Raw genomic sequence first — 22,667 nt, 5'->3', positions numbered from 1 at the left:
ATTTGAAAAGCCTTCAGGTTTCAATGTAGGTCCCCTTTTATGCCTTTTATTATTTCAACTGCATGGTATTTTGTGAACACGTGATGGAGATGTCAAATGAGTTTTCAAATTTGTAAATTTGGATTCTTATCCTTAAAATTCTCTCTAGAGTCTTGAAATTTTTATGTTATATGGGAGCTGTGTGTAGCATACATATTGACAATATGTCTTATGGTATCTATCCTAAACAAAATCAACATGCCTCGTGTGATTCACAACTATTTCACATATAAAAAGTGACAAGCTTATATCTGATGTCCACAAGGATGAGCACCATTTGATATTTAATTGTTATTTAATTTATTTTAATTTATCCTCCTGTAGATCTCCTGTGCAGGCTTTACTAAATTTTGTGTTTTAACGGCCCTTTAGGTATAATTCCTTAAAATGAAGGTAGATTACAAGTAGCATGCTAAAGGATGTGTGTGTATGTATGTGTGTTTGTGTGTGTGTGTGTGTGTGTGTGTGTGTGTGTGTGTGTGTGTGTGTGTATGTGTGTGTTAGTTTGTGTGTTTGTGATCAATATTCGTTTGTTCTTAGTACAGGACCCAAAGAGTAAAACTGTGCAGATCTGTTGAATATCACCCACACCTTTGGTTAGAAAACATCATAATTTCTAGTTTTTACTACTAACTTGGTCGTTTTATAAATATTTCTGATTTCTAACCCTTAGATAGATATAAGACTAATGGATGTTAATGGATGATCGGAAGTGACTTGTGCTGATGGCCAGGGGTTTGTGAAGCCCACACTGTCTGTGTGCTCAGTGTTTCATTCAGTTTAGTTTGGTTGCTACGTTCTGTCTATTGATTTTATTCATTTATGCTCAATGCAGTTTGTTATGAGTTTGATTATTTATAGCATGGACAGAATCCTTGATTACGTCTGACACATTCTCTCTGCCGCAGTACATGGGGTATGGGAGGAGTGGTCACCATGGAGTCTTTGCTCTTTCACTTGTGGCCGAGGTCACCGCACTAGGACTAGGATGTGTGCCCCTCCCCAGCATGGAGGGAGGGCCTGTGATGGACCTGAGACCCAGACTAAACTTTGCAACATAGCCTTATGCCCAGGTATTATATGTCTGCTATCTAAATAAATTTAGAATCAACAATATCAGCTATCAACATCCAAGTCTTCATGATAGATAGATAGATAGATAGATAGATAGATAGATAGATAGATAGATAGATAGATAGATAGATAGATAGATAGATAGATAGATAGATAGATAGATAGATAGATAGATAGATAGAAGTTTCCCTCATAGTAAGAGTCAGCTCTGCAAAGAGTCACAGAAAAACCATTGGAACCTGGATGGCAAACACTTTGTGCATTTACACATTTATAAAATTTTGATATGAGGCCTTTCTATCAATGCATTTCTTTTTTGTTTGAACGATTGTGAGACACCAGGTGTAAAAAAAAATTCAAGCAGCTGTTATCTCTAATTTTCACAATTGTCTGCTTTTCATTTCTTGTCAATATCATTCGGTTTCAGTCTTAGAAAGAATAGTGATCTGAATATCTCCTCCCATTTCTGTCTGCCCTCTTTTCCCTTCATTTGGGACATGCTTGTTGGGTTGTGGTTGGTGCCTCAGTGGACGGACAGTGGCAGGAGTGGAGCTCTTGGAGCGATTGCTCGGTGACCTGTGCCAATGGCACTCAGCAGAGGACCAGGCAGTGCTCGGCGGCTGCCCACGGGGGATCTGAGTGTCGCGGTCACTGGGCAGAAAGCAGAGAGTGTCATAATCCTGACTGCACAGGTAAAATACTGAGCCTCTTAATTCTACATCCACTTTTATGTATCAATTGTAAATTATATATTGAAAAAGAGAGAAGAGAGGCAATAAGCAGGCCCATTCCATATGGTGACTATCTTCATAAGAATCACAGCCAGCATCTACCAAACATACGCAGTGGTGGTTTTTGTAAAGCTCTTTTCGCTCTGTTGCATTTTGGAACTTTCAAAGCTTTTCTGTTAGAAATAAAACTAATGTTTTACAACATGCTTTACCAATTGTATTTGCAAAATCTAGTTAGATATGCCTTTCACATAATTTGGGATTTGCTGTCTTCGCTCTCTGTCAACACTATAGATGTATATGAGGCTTAAAGAGGCCAGCTTAGTGTCGGGCTTTGAGATCTCTGTGCTGATGGAGGACCTCTTGTAATCTTCTGATGCAACCTTCACTGCAGCAGCATTGCAGCAGCTCTTTGCTTTTTTGTCTCTTTATTTAGTTTAGTTTTGGGGGCTGTTTATTTATTTATCTATGTATTTTTTTATTTCTCTACTTATTTATTTATCTATTTGCTCTTTTCATCCACTAAAGAAACATCAAATGCTTGTGGATCTGAACTTCTAATTTTGTGAATTATATGGAAGAAAGGGATGCTGTTATTTGCACCACTGTGCAACGGTGCCTAATGCAATTTAAGTTGTAAATAAAAACTTCCGGTTAGTGCTTCTTATTTGTTTCAAGGTGGAAGATCAATCCTTAGTTGAACAAAACAACGGAAAAAAGTTGCTACGGTGAACACGCACCTATTTGCCTCAACAACTAAAAAAAAGCTGTTCAAGAAAACTCAACCAAATGTAATTTTAAAAAATAGATGAGCTAAAATGCTCCAAAAATTATCCAAATACAGGTCCCACAAATTAACAAAGGCCGGTGCAGGATATGAATCAATATTATGCACTAAAAAATAAAGCCCATTGCTGCAGGAAAGCTGATACAATTAGTTCTTTCAATACATGAAGATGCATTTGTCAGAGGAATCAGTGGCCCTGATTCAAAATTAAGGGTTTTCATTCTAGTAGTACTTTGTCAGTGCCTTGTGGATAGTTTTAGACAACAGGTCAGGTCTGTTAGATATTATTATTTTCTCTGTTATACAGACAGAGGTTATTTGTGGGACATGACATATCGTGTGAAGAAAGGGGTTAGTGTAGGTTAAAATGAGTGTGTTACCTGCTCACAAGATGTCATCGCTTCCCTTTGAACAAGGGTATGTGATTTACAGCATTGCTTAGGGGGAGCATCTGTTTCTAGCAGTTAAGCAGTGTTACAAGGGCATAAAATGTCCTTCTTGTTTTGGCAACTACAACATAATTGTTTTGGGTGTTTTGTATGTTGTTCTGTTTTTTTTTTTTTTTTTATTATAAGGGGCGGTGAATAATACCCATCACACTGCATTTATTTAGCCATAAAACACACACCCAACAACTAATCTTAGCAAAAACAAAAACAGAAAAAAAGGATCACAAATGGTTGCAATGTTGAAAAGCTCAATACAGATATCACTTGCTTCAAGTGGAACGGTAACTTCTGATCTTACTGGCAAACTGGACAATGTTAGAAATCCTTTTTTAAGCGAAAGATGATTCTGTTGCAGCTAATGGCCATTGGAATCCTTGGGGTCCATGGAGCGGCTGCTCTAAGTCTTGTGATGGTGGATGGCAGAGGAGAGTTCGAATATGTCAGGGAGCAGCAGTTACCGGGCAACAATGTGATGGCAATGGAGAAGAAGTACGGAAATGCAGTGACCAACGTTGTCCAGGTAAGCCAACAAAAAATTTATATGTAGGACATATAAGAAATGACAACACAAACGATAACGATCTAGAAATACAAACACTTGACTCCACCAGGCATTGTAGTTTTTATATCCATGTGTCTTCTAATTCACTTTAGGCTTAAATTTAATTTAATAATGGCTAGAAAGATATTTCTGCTGAACAATATTCACAGTGAAGATGGCTTTTTGTGTCTCTTGGTTAATGGCTGTTATTATTGTATATATGTTTTTTTCATCAGGCTTTAGGAGCAAATATTGACTTGTGAATGGATTTTGAGGCATAACATGTTTGGGAGTTTAAAGTGACCTTGACATTTGATGATGGTACCATCTACAAAATTTGAAAATTCCTCAAGTCATCCTTGGGATATTACCTAGAGGAAAATTAGACTAATCAATAGACAGACATCCTGAAATGCACTGCCTTTAGGTTGGTTTTTAGAGAGGCAATATAGGCCTGCCATATAGCACCAAAAATAATTTTTGTTGCAAAGTTTCTTGTTTCTGATAGGGAAGAATATAGAAAGGGAAGGACAGAGGTGTCACCTTGACTAATTTTAATCTGTATCTTTGAACTATGCAGAAATTAGTCCTTTAGTCGGGTTGTGGTCTGTTTTGTCTACAAAAACTATAATTTTTAGTTTTATTTTTCATCATTATTATCTGACTATTTGTATGTCCTTCAATGGGAAATGTAAAATATATATACTCATTCTCAAATCCACAGCTTTGATCTTATAGTTTTGTACCTGTTTAAAAGAATACCTGTTTTCTTCAATTTATAAATAATAAGTGATTGCATCATACTGGAAACAAGCTGATTAGGTCTCTTTACATTTATTTGTTGACAATTTACTTTTTTAAATTCTATTATTAGAATATTTTACATATTTTATATGTAGTATTTTTAATCCTTTGCCCTGGACATGCAAACCAAATTCCATTGTGTTTTCACTAATACAATGACATTAAAGTCTGTATTTTATTGTATTTTCAGCACCTTACGAGATTTGTCCTGAGGACTATGCCGTTTCAATGGTTTGGAGAAGGACCCCATCAGGGGAACTTGCCTTTAACAGATGCCCTCCCAATGCCACAGGTAATTTCAATAGGTTATATATGAATATAAGTGTTGCTAAGCAACCAAAGTATATTATCCATCCCTTGTAAAAACATTCCGCCAAAATGTACAGGTATCTGGCTTTTTGGATTGAATAGCCTAATGATCCTTTAGTATTTTGGACTTACGACTTAGCATGAATTTTTTAGACTTGATCAGAGTTTATTCAGAATCATTAGTCATTCAACATTTAGCAGAGCCTCTTTCCTTCCTGCCTGCCCGCACAGAGAGCAGCTGCATTCTGAACGATTTAATCAAGATGTGGGGTGCCGGGATGGAGTGACAGATGGGTTGAAATTGCATTTAGTGTAGGGGTCAAATGAATATTTGTGTTTTATAGATTATCTGGCAACTTAGGTAACATTAGACAAATGTACAAAAGTTGCGGTAAAAGTGTATGAGGATTATTCAGAAGAAGTTAAAAAAAAAAAAAAGAGTTAAAACACCCATTGCCATTTGCACATTTTCAAGGATTGAGGGTGAGTGGAAGAGAAGTATGTTAGACTCGTGCAGGACATGTTTGCTCGCTGTGAGACAGTGGTGAGGTGTTCTGTATGGGTAACAGAGGAAAATCTAGAGGTCAAGGTATGTGCTGGAAAGGAGAGGAATGAAGGTTAGTGTGTGAATGAGAGGAACCCAGGTGGAATAGTGAGGCTACAAGGAGTGGAGATCAAGAAGTTGGAGGATTTCAGATAATAAGGGTCAACAGTCCAGAGCAGCGGAGAGTATGGAAAAGAGGTGAAGAGACAGATTCAAGCAGGTTGGAATGGGTGGAAAAATGTGTCAGGGGTACAATGCGATAGAAGACAAGCCAGAATGAAAGACGGTGGTGAGACCAGCGATGCTGTATGGCCTAGAAACAGTAACAATCATGAAAAGACAGGAGGCAGAGCTAGAGGTCGCAGAGATGAAGATGCTATGGTTCGCTTTAAGAGTGATCAGGATAGATAGGATCAGGAATGAGTCTATCAGGGGAACAGCACATGTTAGATGTTTTGGAGAGAACATCAGAGAAGCAAGACTGAGATGGTTTGGTCATGTACAGAGGAGGGATAGTGAATATATAGGTAGAAGGATGCTGGAATTTGAGCTGCCAGGCAGGAGGTCTAGAGGAAGACCAAAGAGAAGATTTATGGACGTAGTGAGAGAGGATATGAAGTAGTTGGTGTGAGAGAGGAGGATACAGAGAATAGGGTTAGATGGAGGAAGTTGATTTGCTGTGGCGACCCCCGAAGGGAAAAGCTGAACAGAGAAGAAGAAGTAGAAGAGGATTAAGGATGATGGCCATGCCATTTTAGAGAAATCATGTGTTGTCATTTTCACTCAGTAGAAAAATGGATCAAGAAATTTTTAGCCTAGTGTATTTATGTATCTTGATCCTGCTTCAACATGCCGTATAGCAACTCCTGGCTACATTCAATTGGTTTTTACTTTTGTAGCAACTGGAAGAAATGGCTTTATCCTTATTGACCTTCATTGTTGTGGAAATAAATAAAGAATTATTTTGAGTTCTGAAAATCCATTCACCAGGAACCTTATAATGCCTAATGTAAATTTGTGAAGGAGCACAAATAAAAGCTTACTGATGTTTTGGTTGTTATGTGTTAGTTGAAAAAAAAGTGACTCATCCAAGCATGATCATCACCAACAGAGTTGGCATAATTTGCATAATTTGAAAAATAGATTTTTGATATCGCTCCTTTTTTACTCATCTTTTTTTTTGTCTTTGTGATGTGAACACAGAAATGGTAAGATGGTGAATCGGTAGCATGTGAAAACAACCAGAACCACCAAGGGTATATTGCAGATTGTTTACATATTTTTTAATTGGAATTGGTTCTTAAGCCATATTTAATTTCACATAGATCGCTAAATTGATGTTTTAATATAATTGAAGTTGAAGTTGTTAAGGATATGTAGTAGGTGTTGTTCTTTTATAGTATATTATTTGGACTGTTAATTTGTTGTAATTGAATAACTCCCATTTGCTCAACTGGCATGAGATTATGTTTAGCTTCGCATTTACATCTTTGGGCAACCGCCTGATTGAATCCCTTGACAGACATCCTGACTAAATTACTTCCCTCTATAGTCGACATTGAGTTAGACAAAACAGAGGAATCAGACACAAAGTGAGACTATAAATGGTTTTCAATATTAAAAGAAACCAATGTTTGCATTATTTTTTCATCTGTCTCAGCTGCTTTGCTGTTGTCATTCCTAATTTTCATAAAGATGGACTGCGCTCATTGTCAAATCATTGCTTAGGTAGCTGACAGCACACTTCATGCTCCTGTCTTCACATCTGACACTCTTTGTTGCAAACTCTCAGTTAATGCAGGCAGCTCTTGTAACCCCGAGCTGTTTTGATGAGCTTCCATAGCTGTTGTTTTGAGTCACAAGCATCACACCAATTGCAATTCTATTGGTTACATTAATTGTAGATGAAAACGGTTCAAGAACCATTGTTGTGAAGCAAGACCTTTAAAGATAAAAATATCCAATAACATGTATTCATATAAAGCTCTATGTAGATTCTTAGAAAAAATATTTGCTTGTTATCAAAACTCAATTGTGTTCATTTATGTAAATATGGGATTCAGGAGAGTTTAATAATCATAAATGCATCTATACAAGAAATTTGAGCTTGCTTTTTTGATTCTCTAAGCAGAGGGATTCTGAATCAAAGTGAGTTTCCATCCTTCTTGGAAGCTCAGACATATAATTTTGTTGACAATGTCTACGTAAAGATGAAACATTGGGCGTAAAGGCAAGGATTAAAAAACAGTTTGACAAATAGATGGCTGAGATGATAGATCCAAATGTGTTAAGGGCATCAGTGCCTGCATAGCCACAGTCAGTGACATCATCAAGGTCATCACAGGAGCAGCACCCAGTACAAGGGTCTCATCACCGCCTCAGTCCTCATGGATGACAAATGCATCCAGGGGCAAGAAAGGAGGAAAAGACTAGATCACAGAGTATAGCATCAGGATGCAGAAACTGACAGCAGTTTGACAGAATCATGTTAAAATGGGAGTGAAGAAAGGCTAAGCCTCAGCTGTGGGATAAGAGAGTCATATAGGCAAGATAAAAAGTGGAATAAATGAAAAGAAAAGACAATGACACGTGGTGGAACATTAGGACAGTCGGGGAGCAGGTAGGGCAAGAAAAAGTGAAATGAGTGAAAAGAGCAAAGAGAGACGCCTTGATCCTCTGCAGAGATTTTATATTGTTCATTTAATAGCATTTCAATGAAACAATGTTTTTGTGACTCATGTACTGAAGTATTGTAACTGAGACAGCTGTTCTTAAAATTCTTGGCATCGAAGAATTGTTAGTGCCTGAAGACAATGGTATGAATAAATATTTATTATAGCAACATATCCAAAGTTATACGGCCATTGACCTTGCTATGCTTTTGAGGAATAAAACATCGTACATAAAATTGTATTGTTTCACTGTGAGCCAAACAAAACAAATTTCTATAAATTTTATCTCAAACTATGGTGGACAATCCTCACCTTTTTTTACCAGTTTTAACTGTTAGAGGGTTCAATAGGAGTCCAAAAAATTACATGAGAACAAAACTCTGCCTGTGTGTGATTGTGCGTGTGCTTGTGTAATATATTGGCATCACTTCAGACAGGATTATAGACTAACTGCAGTTGAGTGTGTTTCACTGCTTAACACTATAATACAACACTTTCCCAAATATCATGATTTAAGTTATTTTGCAGTGCAAATTTTTCATATGAGAACTGTTTTTATTTTTTTCTCATTTTTTTATATTTCTTCTAAATACAAGATGGTTATAAAGATATTCATTTTATTGAGGTCCTGGCACTGTAATAATGTAAGTAATATGTTGAACCTGAATTCTCTGAATTCTAGTCTTGGCCATATTTTTGTAATTTGCCTTGAGAATCATTATATGAATAAACAACCTTATTGTGGATACTGTAAAGCCCAAATCGATAGGACAATGCATTGTAGAAGCACAGCATTGTGTTTGATTGAGCACATGTCCACTGACCTACATCTTATACTAAACCTGCTCTTTATGCATCAGATGATGCAAGGACAAATGACAAATTGGTTCAGAATCACAGTAGAAGCCTCGTATTATCGTATCCAACCCTGTTTGAAAGGGCCAAGGAAAATGGACGTGATTGACAAACTGTATAGAATTAATACATATTTGATTTTACCTTGTACTCTCAAAATCACAGACATATTTTATATTCTTTTTTACTAATAAAAAGAACACCTTCACTGTTTCCGTCCGGGTTGTCATGTTGTTATATCTAGTGTTTTTTGGCATGCACTCATGGCTTGAGTGGATATCAGCTGATAGTAACTGTGGAGAAAGTGGGAGTTTGGGAGCGTCTTTGATCTCTGCCTGTTAGTGTGTAAAAGACAGAGAGCAAAAAGAGAACAAGTGCTGTTTATATGATGCACAGACATTCGGGGAAATATTTTGTACTGTCGGAGTTTTCCTCAGGATGTCAAGCACCTGCATAGGAACTGTGGGTTGATCTGTGATGTGCAATGCAGCAGGTCGACAGTTTGGAAGGTATGATGGTGGACCCCTCTGAGGATGTGTATGGTGGTGTGGGTAGATATTGGGTGTCTATGCTATTTCTGTAACACTGTTTTTGTGGCAGACAGCAAGAGCAGCGAAACTGCTGCATTCCTCTCTAAGCTACTTCAAGAGTACACAGAAACAATACATTCCAAAGTGTACCGTTCCTCATATGATTTGCTTCAACTCTACTGTAAAATTGAATTGAACTGAAGTACCATATGGAAATAATGAATGGGTCTAACTTCCTCTTCTGCTGTTCTCCAATTCCTGTCAAACTCCCTCGACACCGCTCTCCTCTGCCATGCTTTTGTTTCTCTTTTGGTCTTAATCCCTCACTCCTGAACTCTCTATCCATGCATCCTTATCCCCCTCTTATCCCTCCCCTGCTCCCTATCCTCTCCAAATCCGTCACTCTCTCTCTCCCCTCTACAGGCACCACTAGTCGACGCTGCTCTTTGGATCACCATGGTATGGCCTTCTGGGAGCAGCCCAGCTATGCTCGATGCATAACAAATGAATTCAGATACTTGCAGCAATCAGTAGGTGCAAAGTCAGCTCCCCCTCACAGCATTTGTCTCTGATGCATCAAAATACACCCCCAGTGTTTTTTCCATCCCCCATCCCCATTACACCGTAGCAAGAGATTACCCATTTTCCATTTAGACCTTGTTATGTCATATGAAATAGAATGTATTTTTATTTAAATCCGGAAAATGTTTGTTTTATTACTAATAATGCAACTGATGTCTTGCACTGTGGGCTATAGCTATTGCTCGTTTTTGACTCTCGTGCTTAGTTAGGTTTTTGCATGAGCAGTATTTTTCTTGTTTAAGGAATGTTTAAAGTCTTCTCCAAGTTATTAATCCCCCATTTTCTGTCATGTTCCCGTCTGTTTTTCTTGATATGTAAGGATGGAAAGGTCAAAAGCATAAATGAACAATGAAAACATATTTTCTTGACTGCCGAACATCAAAGCAACTAGATGTATTTCAAAATATACTTCCAAAAATTCCACATTATCATCTTCTATATTATACGAAATACCATTTAGTTTAAAGCCAGATCAGTATGTTAAAGAAACAATGTAAGATAGTTTGCATAGGAAATTGTTTTTTTCTCTAGTATTTTAGGTAATAAGAAGCCAAAAAATACACAAAAACAGTGAAAATTCATATTTGACCCTGATTTTAAGTTGTGTAACTTGAAAATCTCAAATCTTACCATTGTGAATTGAGAATACATTTTTTTAAGAAAGTTAAGTATTTGTTTTATCTTAGTGAAGGGACCATGAAATACAACCACATATGTATATTTAAAACGTTCTTCACAAGAAAATAAAACAATTCAGGAGTGCTGAGATAGCACACGGCATTACACCTCTGAATGTGTATTTACGGACATAAAATCTGTGCAACGATGTGAAAAGTAATTTCACTCTGCAATTTCTGCCTAAATATGTGTCTTCTGCTCCAGTTAACTCTTTTATTTATCTTGGCTCATTTCAAAACATCTACAAGGCAGAATGTTTTGGTCTGGCTTAAATAAAATAGTCACATAAAAGGAATGGAGAAAGACGTCTTTCTCCCTGCTTTTTGCACTTCATTTCTTCCAGTGTGTAGCTCAGTGAGCATTTCAAAACCATGTAATGGACACCAATGCCCCAAGTTCTGTCTTCTCCTGTTTTTGGAGGTTCAGGGGCACCTTGCTAAGGGCCAAAGGATGCTGGCAGGGGATGGGATGTCCCAAGTTACAAAAAATCTACTGGACCTCACTCAGAGGAGGAACTTCTATGCTGGTGACCTTCTGTCCTCAGTGGAGATCCTCCGCAATGTTACAGAGACCTTCAAGAGAGCTAGCTATGAACCGTCTTCAGATGATGTGCAGGTAAATTTCTGGTGTTGTGTGTTGATATGGTGATATAGTTCCAAGAAACATATTAATATATTGATATCTATTTTGATATCATTAATATCTATGAATATTACATGGGTGAATTGAGACATCCACTGCACTGTGGTATGGGGAATTCATTTTCAAATATTTCTGAAACAGCACAATGCCTTACAAACTACACTGCGGCACTATTGTATGAAGAAATCCCCATATCTCATCATGTTGTGGTTGACTGCAGTCTTGATCCTCTTTATGTAACTGATTGAGATTATAGCAAAAGCTCCACCCCCTTTTTCAATAAGATAATTTTTATTCTCAGAGCTATGGCATTTTTAGAGGCATCCTTGCAAGGCCTCTGCAACTTTGTCACTCCAGCATCAGTAAATCTATTTGTATATGCATTTTCATCAAAAGGATCCATGTTTATATACTTCCATTATGATATTTCAAAATATAGAAATTCATATATAGTTTTTCTTTTACTTCTTCATATGCATAGGCAGTGATAGTTTCCTGTATTGTAGGATATATGGCTTTTTGGCAATGTTTTTTTTTTTCAGTTTTAAAACCCAAATGTGCTTGCGGTGGATGAACAACCTTGAGACATTTTTCTACTTTAGAAAATCTTTGAGATTACAAATGGATCCCATCTGTAGTTACTTTAAGAGCTCTATAGTGTGTGTGTGTGTGTGTGTGTGTATGTGTGTGTGTGTGTGTGTGTGTGTGTGTGTGTGTGTGTGTGTGTGTGTGTGTGTGTGTGGGCAGAAAGGAGAGAAGTCAGCCAGCCCACCCCATCTATGTGTCTCTGTACTAATGCAGTGTTAAAGTGGGCACATTACCACCAGAGGGAGTATAAGCATTCAAGTAGAAAACAAGATAGCCTGTGTCAAGAGAGAGACACTCCCTCAGGCATGTTGTAGACCAGACGAAATAACAAGGCTAAAGATCAGACAGGGGTCCTATTACTACTGCAGGCATGCACCCCAAGCATCCCCTGCTCTCTGCTGCTGAAGAAGACAACTCACACAGATGCTCAAATATTCCTTTTCATCTGTTTGTATGGTTGCAGCTTGTGCCTTTCTCTTATTAAGTATTTTCAGTGTGCTGCAGGGGGTTTCAATGACTATTTCAGTTTGAGCCAATCCTAAAATCTATCTTTTCCTCTGATGGTCCACCATTAAGGTTTCAGTAGTAGATTTCCTGGTACTATTAAGCCCCTCAGAGGCTCCTTTATAATATATAGGTATCACTGCTTCCATGACAGCCCTTATTGACCGCATAGTGTTTATGTGCCTTGATTTTGAAAGGCATCTTGCTGCAGTACAATACTTATGTGTGGGTGTGTTACACATTTTTCCTTTCATCATGTCTACAGAACTTCTTTCAAATTATCAGCAATCTCTTGGAGGAGGAAAATAAGGAAAAATGGGAGGATGCACAGAAGGTAAGCATAGCACTCTTAGTAAATCATTCAGGGCTCTGCACAGCGTTCTGTGCTTCTGAAATTGACTCTTGAGATGTATACATTGGCAGTATCTCAATGTTGGAGATAAAGAGTAATTTACATTGGTAATTAAAATAATGCTTACTTCAACATATGTAGGCTGATAGATCTTAAAAGCAGTGTCACTTTTGGCCACCTTTAAAAGTTATCTTCCTCAGAGCTCCACATGGTGGCAGCAGCAGTTCCACAGACCCTGCAACCATTGGCAGTGCAGGACTCCATGGTCTTGTTCCATTCAGCTGATAAAGATCATGGCTGGCCGGGGGATTCGAGTATTACTATCAGTAAATGTTGTATCAATTCTTTTTGCCTCATAATTAAATGATTCTCCATCAAATGAATAATCATCACAGGGGAAAAACAGCTCAACATCTAGTTAACTGCAGTATGTTCTGTATGCTGCAGTGGAGACCTTCTTTTAGTACAGAATTTATCAATTATCTGTGGTTGTTTGCGCGGTCAGATACATCACTCCAGAAATGTGACATTGCTCCTTTTCAAAATGCCAGTGGTGTCTGAGACATCTTGAATCCTGAAATCACGTACATCCAACCTCTGATAGAGATATTATCTGTAATGGATGTAAGTCTACAGAGGCCATCTGGTCTGTTGTCAATCTCACTGTTAAATTGTATTACATTAGGTATCACCTGTCCAGACACATGATTGGCTGGATGTGTGATTTTTTTTCCAGGTTCTGCTACCTGGCTTAAACTAAAAAAAATCACAGCTCCAATTTCTATTGAATGTTTTAGGGTTTCTGGGATTATATACTTATGAATTTGCATGTCTTCAGATTCAGTGCTGGACATTGGCTGACAACAATTTTCTAATTTCAAGAGATGTTTTTCACAGTTATCATTTTTTCTCACTTCTTGGATTTTCTTGCATAATCAGTGTACGGATTTCAGTCTACACAACACCCACACACTGCACACTGTGGACTTTTATAATTTGCACATGAAAAACCTCACTGTGAGGTTTTACTGGCTGTAGAATTGGCTCCGTGCAAAGATCGCTATATATTCACCTCCTGTCACTGTTACCATGGCAAAGAAAGGAAGAGCTCTGTCTTCAGAAATTCTACTGCAGCCATTTCCCTGTGCTGCCTTCACATCTCATGGTTGCTATGGAGACCTGCAGAATGAGTATGACTGCACTGTGCGTCAGACATGCCGGAAGGGGCGACGCGATGTGCTTTTTTTTCCCCCAATATGGCTTTTACTCTGCTGTGTCTGAGCCTCTCAAGTTCAGCATCACTGATCCACTTGCCTGTCTGAACAATGGCACATGTAGTGGTATGTGCAAACACAAAGAACACATTGTATCAAGGGGGAGGGGGTTACTTGCCTCAGGTATTTGATAAAAATATACTTAGTGTGAGTTGTTAATTGCTGTGCGTCTGTCAAAGGTGGCTATATTTGCCTGGCATCTTGTGTATATATTTGTTTGGAAAACCATGACATAATCAGTTTCAGAGATAACTGATGTTAAGAAGAAAAATGCTGTTATGTCATGAATGTGCAAAAAATAAATGTTGTAAATAATACAGCTCTTGTCACAATCTGGATGGCACTCCAATTCAGGCGGTGGCGGTTGCCCCTTAACACTGGCCGCATAATAGCCCAGAAGGAGATAAAGCACAGAATGGTCAAATAGTCTGAACTACCTCAGAATGTTCATGGACTGCCTGCTGTTTATCTGGCAATTCACAACGTTCCCTATTTGTGCCATTGCAAATTTTATTTCCACTACATCTTTCATTCACTGCCCTTTACTGTGCGTATTTATTGTTTTATGTTCTTACTAATCAACCTTTGCCTCTTCTATGTTGCTAACACCTTGTCATAGTATCTGGCTCTCATTTTGGACAGTATAGTAACACTTTCTTTTTAAAGGGAAATGTGTTTCAATCTTGCCATTTAGCTGATGGTGATTGTCAGAGCAGAAGAAGGCCTTATATGACTTAAAATTGATGTATTTAATTTTAAGTGAAATTTAACTCTTCCAACATGTCATGATTACATATTGTATCCAACACACATTGGAGATCTTGAGAAATATTTGTTAGGCACACCAAAAACGTTTTTTAAATTAAACTGAGAAACAAAAATGACCATTCTATGTAAAATCCACATTATTATTGCAATCATTCTTTAATACGGCAGCCCTAGATGACACATTTTTCAGAAAGATTTTCTTTTTTGAGGTTGCCAGCTGACAGTTCATGTGATAGTGATGTTGTCAAATATTAGCATCCTCTATATCCCAGTCAAATGACAAAACTGGTGATCTGGAATCAAAGCCTCTCATTAGCACTGACCTCTAAGCACCAGACTGGCAGCCTGGGCAGTAGTGCAAGATTTGGAAGGTCAGCTATTGGATTAACAAGCCTTTGATTTATTGACTCTGGAAAAAGAGCTGACCAAACAACCTCCTTGCTAGCTGAGTTGTGAAGCTGTCCATGGTACTGAATTCTTGCCTCCACATTCTCTCAGTTACAATTGAGTTGAAAGAGCCTTTTAGTGGATAAGCCATCCAGAAACTGCCTGGGTGCATGCCTGGTGCATGTGAGTTTCTGTTTCTTTTAACAACACAACCACAATGTAGACATCCTCTACAGTTTGAGTCCAGATTAAAATATCACAACAACCAGTCGATAGCTGTGACATTGTACAGCTATCGTTCTTATAAAACAATCCTGTTATCTTTGCTCAGCCCCTGACTTTCCATCTAGTGCAAACAGTATGAAACATTTTTCAAAGAGTTAAAATAGCTCAATATATTCTTGCCACACTTGTGGCACTAGACAAGTTATTTTTCTTTAACATACTCTTCAAAATTCTTGCTCTATTACAGGCTGCTGTTGTATTATCAATTAATAGTGTTGATGCTGAAATTTAAGGCGGTATATCATCTTTTTCTCTGCTCTCAAGATCTATCCTGGAGCAGTGGAGCTGATGCAGGTCATAGAGGAATTCATCCACATCGTTGGGTTGGGCATGAAGGATTTCCACAATGCTTATCTAATGACTGGGAACCTGGGTAAGATTCATTTCGCTTCTCCAAGGCCACACCCTCTGTGCTGGTTTCATCATTTACTTCTGCTTGATGTGATTATGAAATCCCCGACTCTGCTTATTTCTTGTGTCAGTTTCCCCAACATCATTAATTTAAATGATGCATGATGTGAATGGCTGAGTGAAATTACTGTGAATCAATAATATTAATTACAACAGAGCTTGTCGTCTTAATACAATAAATTCCAGTGAAATGCAACAGGAGTCCTGTGAATCGATGCAAAAGTTAATTTATTATCTTAAAAAAAACAAATACATAAAACATTCCTAAATTGTATATAATATGGTTTCTGTGGCACTAATGTATTATATTATAAAGAATCAAAGCTAGATATACTGTCTTAAGAAAATGCAGAGGAAAAAGTTGGGCAAAACCAAGTGCGGGGGACAAAGCTTTAGCTTTAGCATTTTAGAATTATATATATTTAATTTGACACTTGTAATGTTCATCTATTTCTATATGTCATTTGGCATGTAAATGATTGGAATACTGAATACAAAATACTATTTTTGGAGTAAATGTAAAGAAAGTTTATGTTATTCTCATGGTAATGCCATTATTTAAAGGAAATTTGAACAAAAGGATTGGATATCCTAAATTCTCAAGTGCTGAAGTGAAGCTGCATTTAAACGGTTATTCATCATTCCATTGCAAAACTTGCAAAGTTTGGAAAAGGAAAAAAGAAACCTTGTGTGAGTTTGTGATAAAAGGCACTAATATTCAATGAGAGAGTATAAGATTCGTTGTAGCTGTAATGAGCTTGAAAATATTTTAATGCAGCACTGGTTGTTGTTGAGATTCTAACCCTTCCTAAAAAAAAGTATCGGGGAGTGAGACTTTGAGCAATATCTCTTCCCTAATGTTCTTTTAGACTCTTTTAGCTTCAGTCGAACAGCCTCTTGGATGATCTGAGGTCTCTGTGGCATTTCATTTCTTACTCAGCCATAAATGCTGTCTTGCTGGGACGGAATAATAGAACTGTGGTGTTGATTTATTCATGCAAATGAATGTGAGCATGAGCAGCTGTGCTGGAAGGCAATTTCTCTGGAGGAGTTAGTTTCTTCCTTGTATTCTTTTCAATAGCCAACATTTGACCCACTTCTTGCAAACACTTGCACTCATTGGCTTTTTATTCTATATGATTTCCATCATAACGAATAAAACCCAGAAGAGAAGGACACCAAACACTGTAAACTGAATTCATCCATTCAAAGATCCAATTATGACAAGATTGGACACAAATTTAGTTATAGACACTTAAAAACAGGTCTCCAATACCTTGGATGTTGACCCATTTCTTTTCATTTTTAGTTTTATTCTTTAAAAAAAATGTCACAATAGGCCTTAGGCCCCTACTTTTTGCTTTACACATATATATATATATATATACATATATATATATATATATATATTTATTTATTTTTATTATTATTATTATTTTTTTTTTTCAATTCAGAATTTGAAACAATAACAAACAACAACTAGAATTAGGGGCGTGCAATGCCAATTAAATTAATTAACAAATAAATACCACTTTTTCTGTATGTGAAAATTATGTTTCAAGATGCAAAGCATCTCTATGTATTATTTCAATTATGTACTAGTGTAATATTTTCAACAAACATCTCCTTGCCTCCTGTATAAGAACACAACACTTTGGAGGAGTTGGTAGATCGGAAGGAATCTCATTCAAGCCTTAATGGAGACTTGTGTTCACCAAGCATTGAGCTTCAGTTCTTTAGCAGCTTGTTTTAGTGAGAGAGCTCTAGACAGTGGATAGAGGGTTTTGCACACATGCCTTTATTACAACTAGATACTGTTGTTATCTTCTGATGTAATTTTATTGCCCCTGATTTTACTGAATTAACCTATCCCAGCCCTTACATTTAAACTAACGTAATTACCGGTACATTGCCAATTACTTATATTTTCACTTTTTACCCACCATTTTATATAATGTTGGCCTGACACTTTATAATATAATGTCAATGATTGAAGCTCATTGAAGATAAATCTGGTATGTATTAATTATAGAAATATTTCAACATGGGTGTCCTTGCTTTGGTTTGTAACTTAAAGAGTGACAGTACTGCAACAAAGATTGTCTTCCACTTTTGGTGGCTGCCTCTCCTGATACTCCCTTACCCTGGTACAAATTTTCATCACAAATGAACTTGTGTATTATCATTTCCACATTATTGCTTGGTGAAGAGCTCAGAGGATCGAAATTACTTGTTTCATGAATTTTAGGGCGGGATGGTATTTGTTAGTATCTTGTTGTTTTTCCTGTTGGAAATTTTGTAATGTTTAAAATGTATGAAAATTGCGATCTTTTAACATTTTCTTTATGCCTTATTTTATGATATTCAAAGCACTTCTTTCATCTGTTGGGCTGGAGGTTTCTGATGTGACATTTCATTTTTGGAAATGGTTCATCTGTCTTAAAAAATAGAAGATTGATCATCATGATGTAACCTTTTGCTCAATATCTGCACTTTTCAGTGAATTGTTTGGATTTCACTGCCCAAATTGTTGGGAGAAGAAGTTGAAGCAAACTTTGAATTTGTGAAGACATCCTTCATAGGATCATTAGAACAGGGAATAAATCTTTGCCAAGCAGCTTAGTGCAGAGATTTGAGATACTATGGGCCTCCACCACAGCTCCATAGAGACAAATTCTTACGCCTTCTGTGAGTCAACTTTTTCTGGGTGGCTTGACCTGCTTCTTCCATCAAGGATATTATCAGTCTCCGCTTCTCCCGCCGGGCCTTTTTAATCTAACAGATGTGGAAAGGCCGCATTGTGCTCTCCTTGGATAAATGTTTTTAGCTCTTAGGCTCAGTGATATAGGTAAAAATGTGAATGTGAATTTGAAAATCTGAATCAGGGTATGTTTTAGCCTTTTTCTCTACCTACTTTGCTCCCAGCTAAAATGCAGAAACAGTTGAGGCAGTAGTAAATCTGTGAACAACATATCTTTTTTTTTTAAATCTCAAATTTCAGTTTAATTTTCACTATCAGAGTAACTCCTTTGGTCTTTATTTATACCATTCAGAAAGCCTCACACTAATCTCTTGTAATCAGCTGCTCTCAGCTGATTATATATTTCTTGAATAATCAAATCAAATGAATATGTTTGTAACACATTTCTTCACAAAACCTGGGATAGTTTTGTCATACTACTGATGCTCTGGGAAATGTCAGTCCCCAGAGGAATGTTGCACATAATGAATCAAAGTTTTCTTCAGGCATAGGGGCATTTCAAATTTTGTCCTTTGTTGTTTTAGGTTATTTTTTTACCCTTCTTTGACAGTAAGAGATGTCGACAGGTCCTTAAAGGGAAATTCTTGTTGGTGTGCGTGTATGTGTCTGTGTGTGTAGTATTTAACAACAGTCACAGAGTGATCTATTTCCAAATTTTTTTTATATTGTTCACTGTGTCATTGGACTTGGGCCAGGCACACTAATATTGCTATATCGTTCATACCCGCATGTTTTGGAGGCTACATGGTTCTTTTGATTAAATGAATGGAAAGGTTTGTGGATGCATCAGTTTGAGCCAAGCAGTGAGAATCTGGCTGAGTAAGATGATGCTGCATCATTTTGTCACTAATTTATGGCAACCCCTTGACATATGGATAAATACTAACTGTCACAGGTGCATCATTGTCTGTCCTCCTAGTTTTAGTCAAATAACCTTGATTGCAAAAGCTCTTTTCCCCGCAAGTTTTCTTTGTCCTTACAAGCAGAGGATAAAGTGGACCTTGGGACATGTTGGAAAATTAAGCATTACTTTGAAAGTGGAATACAACACACAGTTCTGACATCTTTGCTCTGGATCTCATTGGTAAGGCAAGAGCATATTCAAACAGTATCAGGGATCAATTGTAATAATACAAAATTATAATGGAACCAACTGCTCTAAGACGAATTGTCTTGCAATAATAATTAATAGTTTGGCTGTTGTTCTTACATAATGCCCTCATGGAAGCATCAAAAGAAGTATTTCTTCTTTTGAAAAAATAACATTTACAAAATCGTCACTCAACTGAATCAGTGTATTAAAGCATCATCCTAAATTATGACTTTATTTGTGTTTTGTAGCCCCTCCAGGCAAATGAAGCCCCCATTTACATGCAAAATTATCCTGCAGACCACAACTGCACAAACACACACACACACACACACACACACACACACACACACACACACACACACACAAATATACAAAGACACACAGTGTGCTGCACCAAGCACCTGGTGCTGCGAACACACACTTCTTGTAAATGGTGGACTATATGTGCATTGTGATGTCATTGTGGATCATCCAAAACATACAGACACTCCTTATCCTGTTGCAGATTTTACTCAAACATGGAATCTTGCCAAGATTCAAATTGTATTGGCAGAGAACAAGGAACAATAGAGCTTTTGCATCAATAGTAGGATTAACCTCAGATTCCCCTCTCTGAAGTACCACCTGACTGGGTCTGGCTGTAATACCAGGTAGAGAACAGTGCAGCTTTATCCTCCTCATGTAATGCTGAGGCCTTTTCAGTTGATACCAAGAATTTCCCTATCATTGCTAAAGGATGGACAAACCTTTTCTGGCATCTTAGCAGGAAGGTGAGAAAAGGAAAGAGAGATTAAGGAGATCACCTGTCTGCAAGTTGTCAAGTGTCTGTAAGAGCTTTTTTTAGCTTCTGTTAAAGTGAATTTGAATGAGTATCAGTTTGAATTTGGTACAGCTTTTAATAAGAAGTGAAAGAAAAATCTGAGCTCTTTAATAAGATGACAGTAAGGTGCCGTAGCCAGTTGATGTTACAAAAATTTCCTTTGGGATAAATAAAGTTGTTCTCATTCTTATTCTTATTCTTATGTCCATAGCTGTTCAGATATTCCCTCAAAAGTTGTCACAGTCTTGCTTCCTCCATAACAGCCCATTTGAAAATAGTTATTCTACTCCTTTCCCAGGAGCACTCCACCTGTAAGGGCCTCAAGTGGCTCCCTTAAATATTCAGTGGGAAACTTGGCATCAAACATTTAGCTCTCACATTTTGTCGAAAGAGTTATCAGATTAAACTGTGTATTAATATTCAAATTTTCATCATTCTACTGGCATTCAATAAAGGGCTGCATTGATTTGGCATTGATGTGAATCATTTGAAATTGTCATGAAACATAAAATATAAACATGAATTTTTTTTTTTAAAACACATATGGCCAACATGTTATATTTTGGTTGTTAAAACCTGACCTATTTTCATCAGGATTTCTTCACTGGTCTCTTTTTCTAATCTCTGCAGTTGCCAGCATCCAGAGACTTCCAGCCGTGTCTGTGATGACCGACATTAACTTCCCCATGAAGGGTCGTAAAGGCATGGTCGACTGGGCAAGGAACTCGGAGGATAAAGTGGTCATCCCAAAGGACCTCTTTGTATCACAGTCAGCAGGTACGTGACTGAATACATTTTTCAGAGCCATCCTGAATCTTTTCTCACAGCAATCGGTAAAATATATTTGTCTTGTTACTTTGTACCGGTATTATGATTTTAACCTTTGTTTAGACTTATTTAATTCTGGAGAGGACCCTACACTGGAACAGCAGCGAATGCTTAATATAATTTGATTGAATGATGACTGATTTATTGGCCACAGCTGAAAGGCATGAAAAAAATATATCTTGGCATCTCAGCAAAAGCTGAATAAATTGCTTTGTTTGAAATCTTACGAAAAGACTTCTACACAGACATTTCCATCTTGTGATGATAGCTTTTTCTAAAATTGCTGGATCTTGAAAGTGAAATTATGCTACTCGTTCTTGCTTGTTTGTTCAGTCATTATTTTCAAGTAACATTTTATGTATCCTTAACAAAAAAGATAACGACACAAAGATTTTACTTGATAAGGTATCCATGTCACATGGCTAAAACAAAGTCATATATGGCACATACTATGGTGTTTTTCTTAACCCCTTTGAACAATGGCTGTTGAAGGATGTTAGCCATTATCTTTTTAATTATTTAAGCATGTACATTGAGACTGTGCTTCAATCTATTGATTGATATATGGTACATCTATTTAAATGTTCTAAATAATACATTTGTGTCTTTCAAAAATGATCCATGCCATTGAAAGATGATACAATTGAACTTCCATTATGTTGGCATTTTCCAATTGTTATGGACTACTGTGTATATCTGTCATTTTAGTGATGTCACAGTCCAATCTTGTACAAGTTTGTAAATCATTATCTGAATGCTGATTTTTCTGAAATTTGCATTAACACATTTCTTTATTTGCAATTTAGACATGGAAGGATCGCCTGTCTTCATTCTAGGAACAGTACTCTACAAGACTCTTGGACTTATGCTACCTTCACCAAAGTAAGGGCAACATATCACCCAGCAGCATTTACTGTATTTATCTGCTAGTAAAAGAAAAAAATGATATAGATTTAATCATTTGGCAGCAGACAAAACTGGACAGGAGGCCAGTTTTATTTGGAGCAGTTGATCAAGGCATAAAAAAGACTGTGCTAGAGACACTGTAGCCATGCCTGAAATGTCTCACACTAAGGACAAAAAAGTTTTACAAGAACAGCGGAAAATTTTAGCTAAATTATGTGTAGGGTTCCTTTATTGCCTTGTAAACAATTGAAAGTTAAAGTTTAGGTTCAAACAAACGTCTTTAAAAAATGATAGACAGGTGTGTGAAGTATAGTCAAAGGTTATATAATGTAATGCTATATATTGTATTGCATTGTATGGTCTTTAGAAAATTCAGTAGCATATTCTGTACGGGCACCTGGATCCAGGATGCATTCAACACAGCTTTGGCCCTATTATCCTAAGTAGTCATTT

The 22,667-nt window shown here is 37.1% G+C and overlaps 1 protein-coding gene across 3 annotated transcripts in view; it reads left to right on the top strand.

Moving 5' to 3' along the window:
• The window catches only part of adgrb3 (adhesion G protein-coupled receptor B3), a 108,343-nt gene that overhangs the window by 49,726 nt on the left and 35,950 nt on the right, over nucleotides 1–22,667 (top strand). For 2 of the 3 annotated variants that reach the window (XM_086168197.1, XM_086168190.1), the window contains exons 5-14: nucleotides 948–1,112; nucleotides 1,641–1,805; nucleotides 3,436–3,600; nucleotides 4,616–4,717; nucleotides 9,759–9,865; nucleotides 11,016–11,210; nucleotides 12,595–12,663; nucleotides 15,660–15,768; nucleotides 21,111–21,257; nucleotides 22,115–22,190. In XM_086168197.1, the coding sequence (XP_086024323.1) occupies nucleotides 948–1,112; nucleotides 1,641–1,805; nucleotides 3,436–3,600; nucleotides 4,616–4,717; nucleotides 9,759–9,865; nucleotides 11,016–11,210; nucleotides 12,595–12,663; nucleotides 15,660–15,768; nucleotides 21,111–21,257; nucleotides 22,115–22,190 (1,300 nt within the window). The remainder of the gene's footprint in view (nucleotides 1–947; nucleotides 1,113–1,640; nucleotides 1,806–3,435; nucleotides 3,601–4,615; nucleotides 4,718–9,758; nucleotides 9,866–11,015; nucleotides 11,211–12,594; nucleotides 12,664–15,659; nucleotides 15,769–21,110; nucleotides 21,258–22,114; nucleotides 22,191–22,667) is intronic. The other variant, XM_086168205.1, reaches the window with a different exon arrangement.

Source organism: Fistularia commersonii, chromosome 2 (genome assembly GCF_037954325.1).
Source record: "Fistularia commersonii isolate RoL2024-O1a breed Wild chromosome 2, RoL_Fcom_v1.0, whole genome shotgun sequence".
NCBI classification, from domain to species: Eukaryota; Metazoa; Chordata; class Actinopteri; order Syngnathiformes; family Fistulariidae; genus Fistularia; species Fistularia commersonii.
The sequence above is the reverse complement of the archived record's forward strand: the minus strand, read 5'-3'. Positions and strand labels throughout refer to the sequence as shown.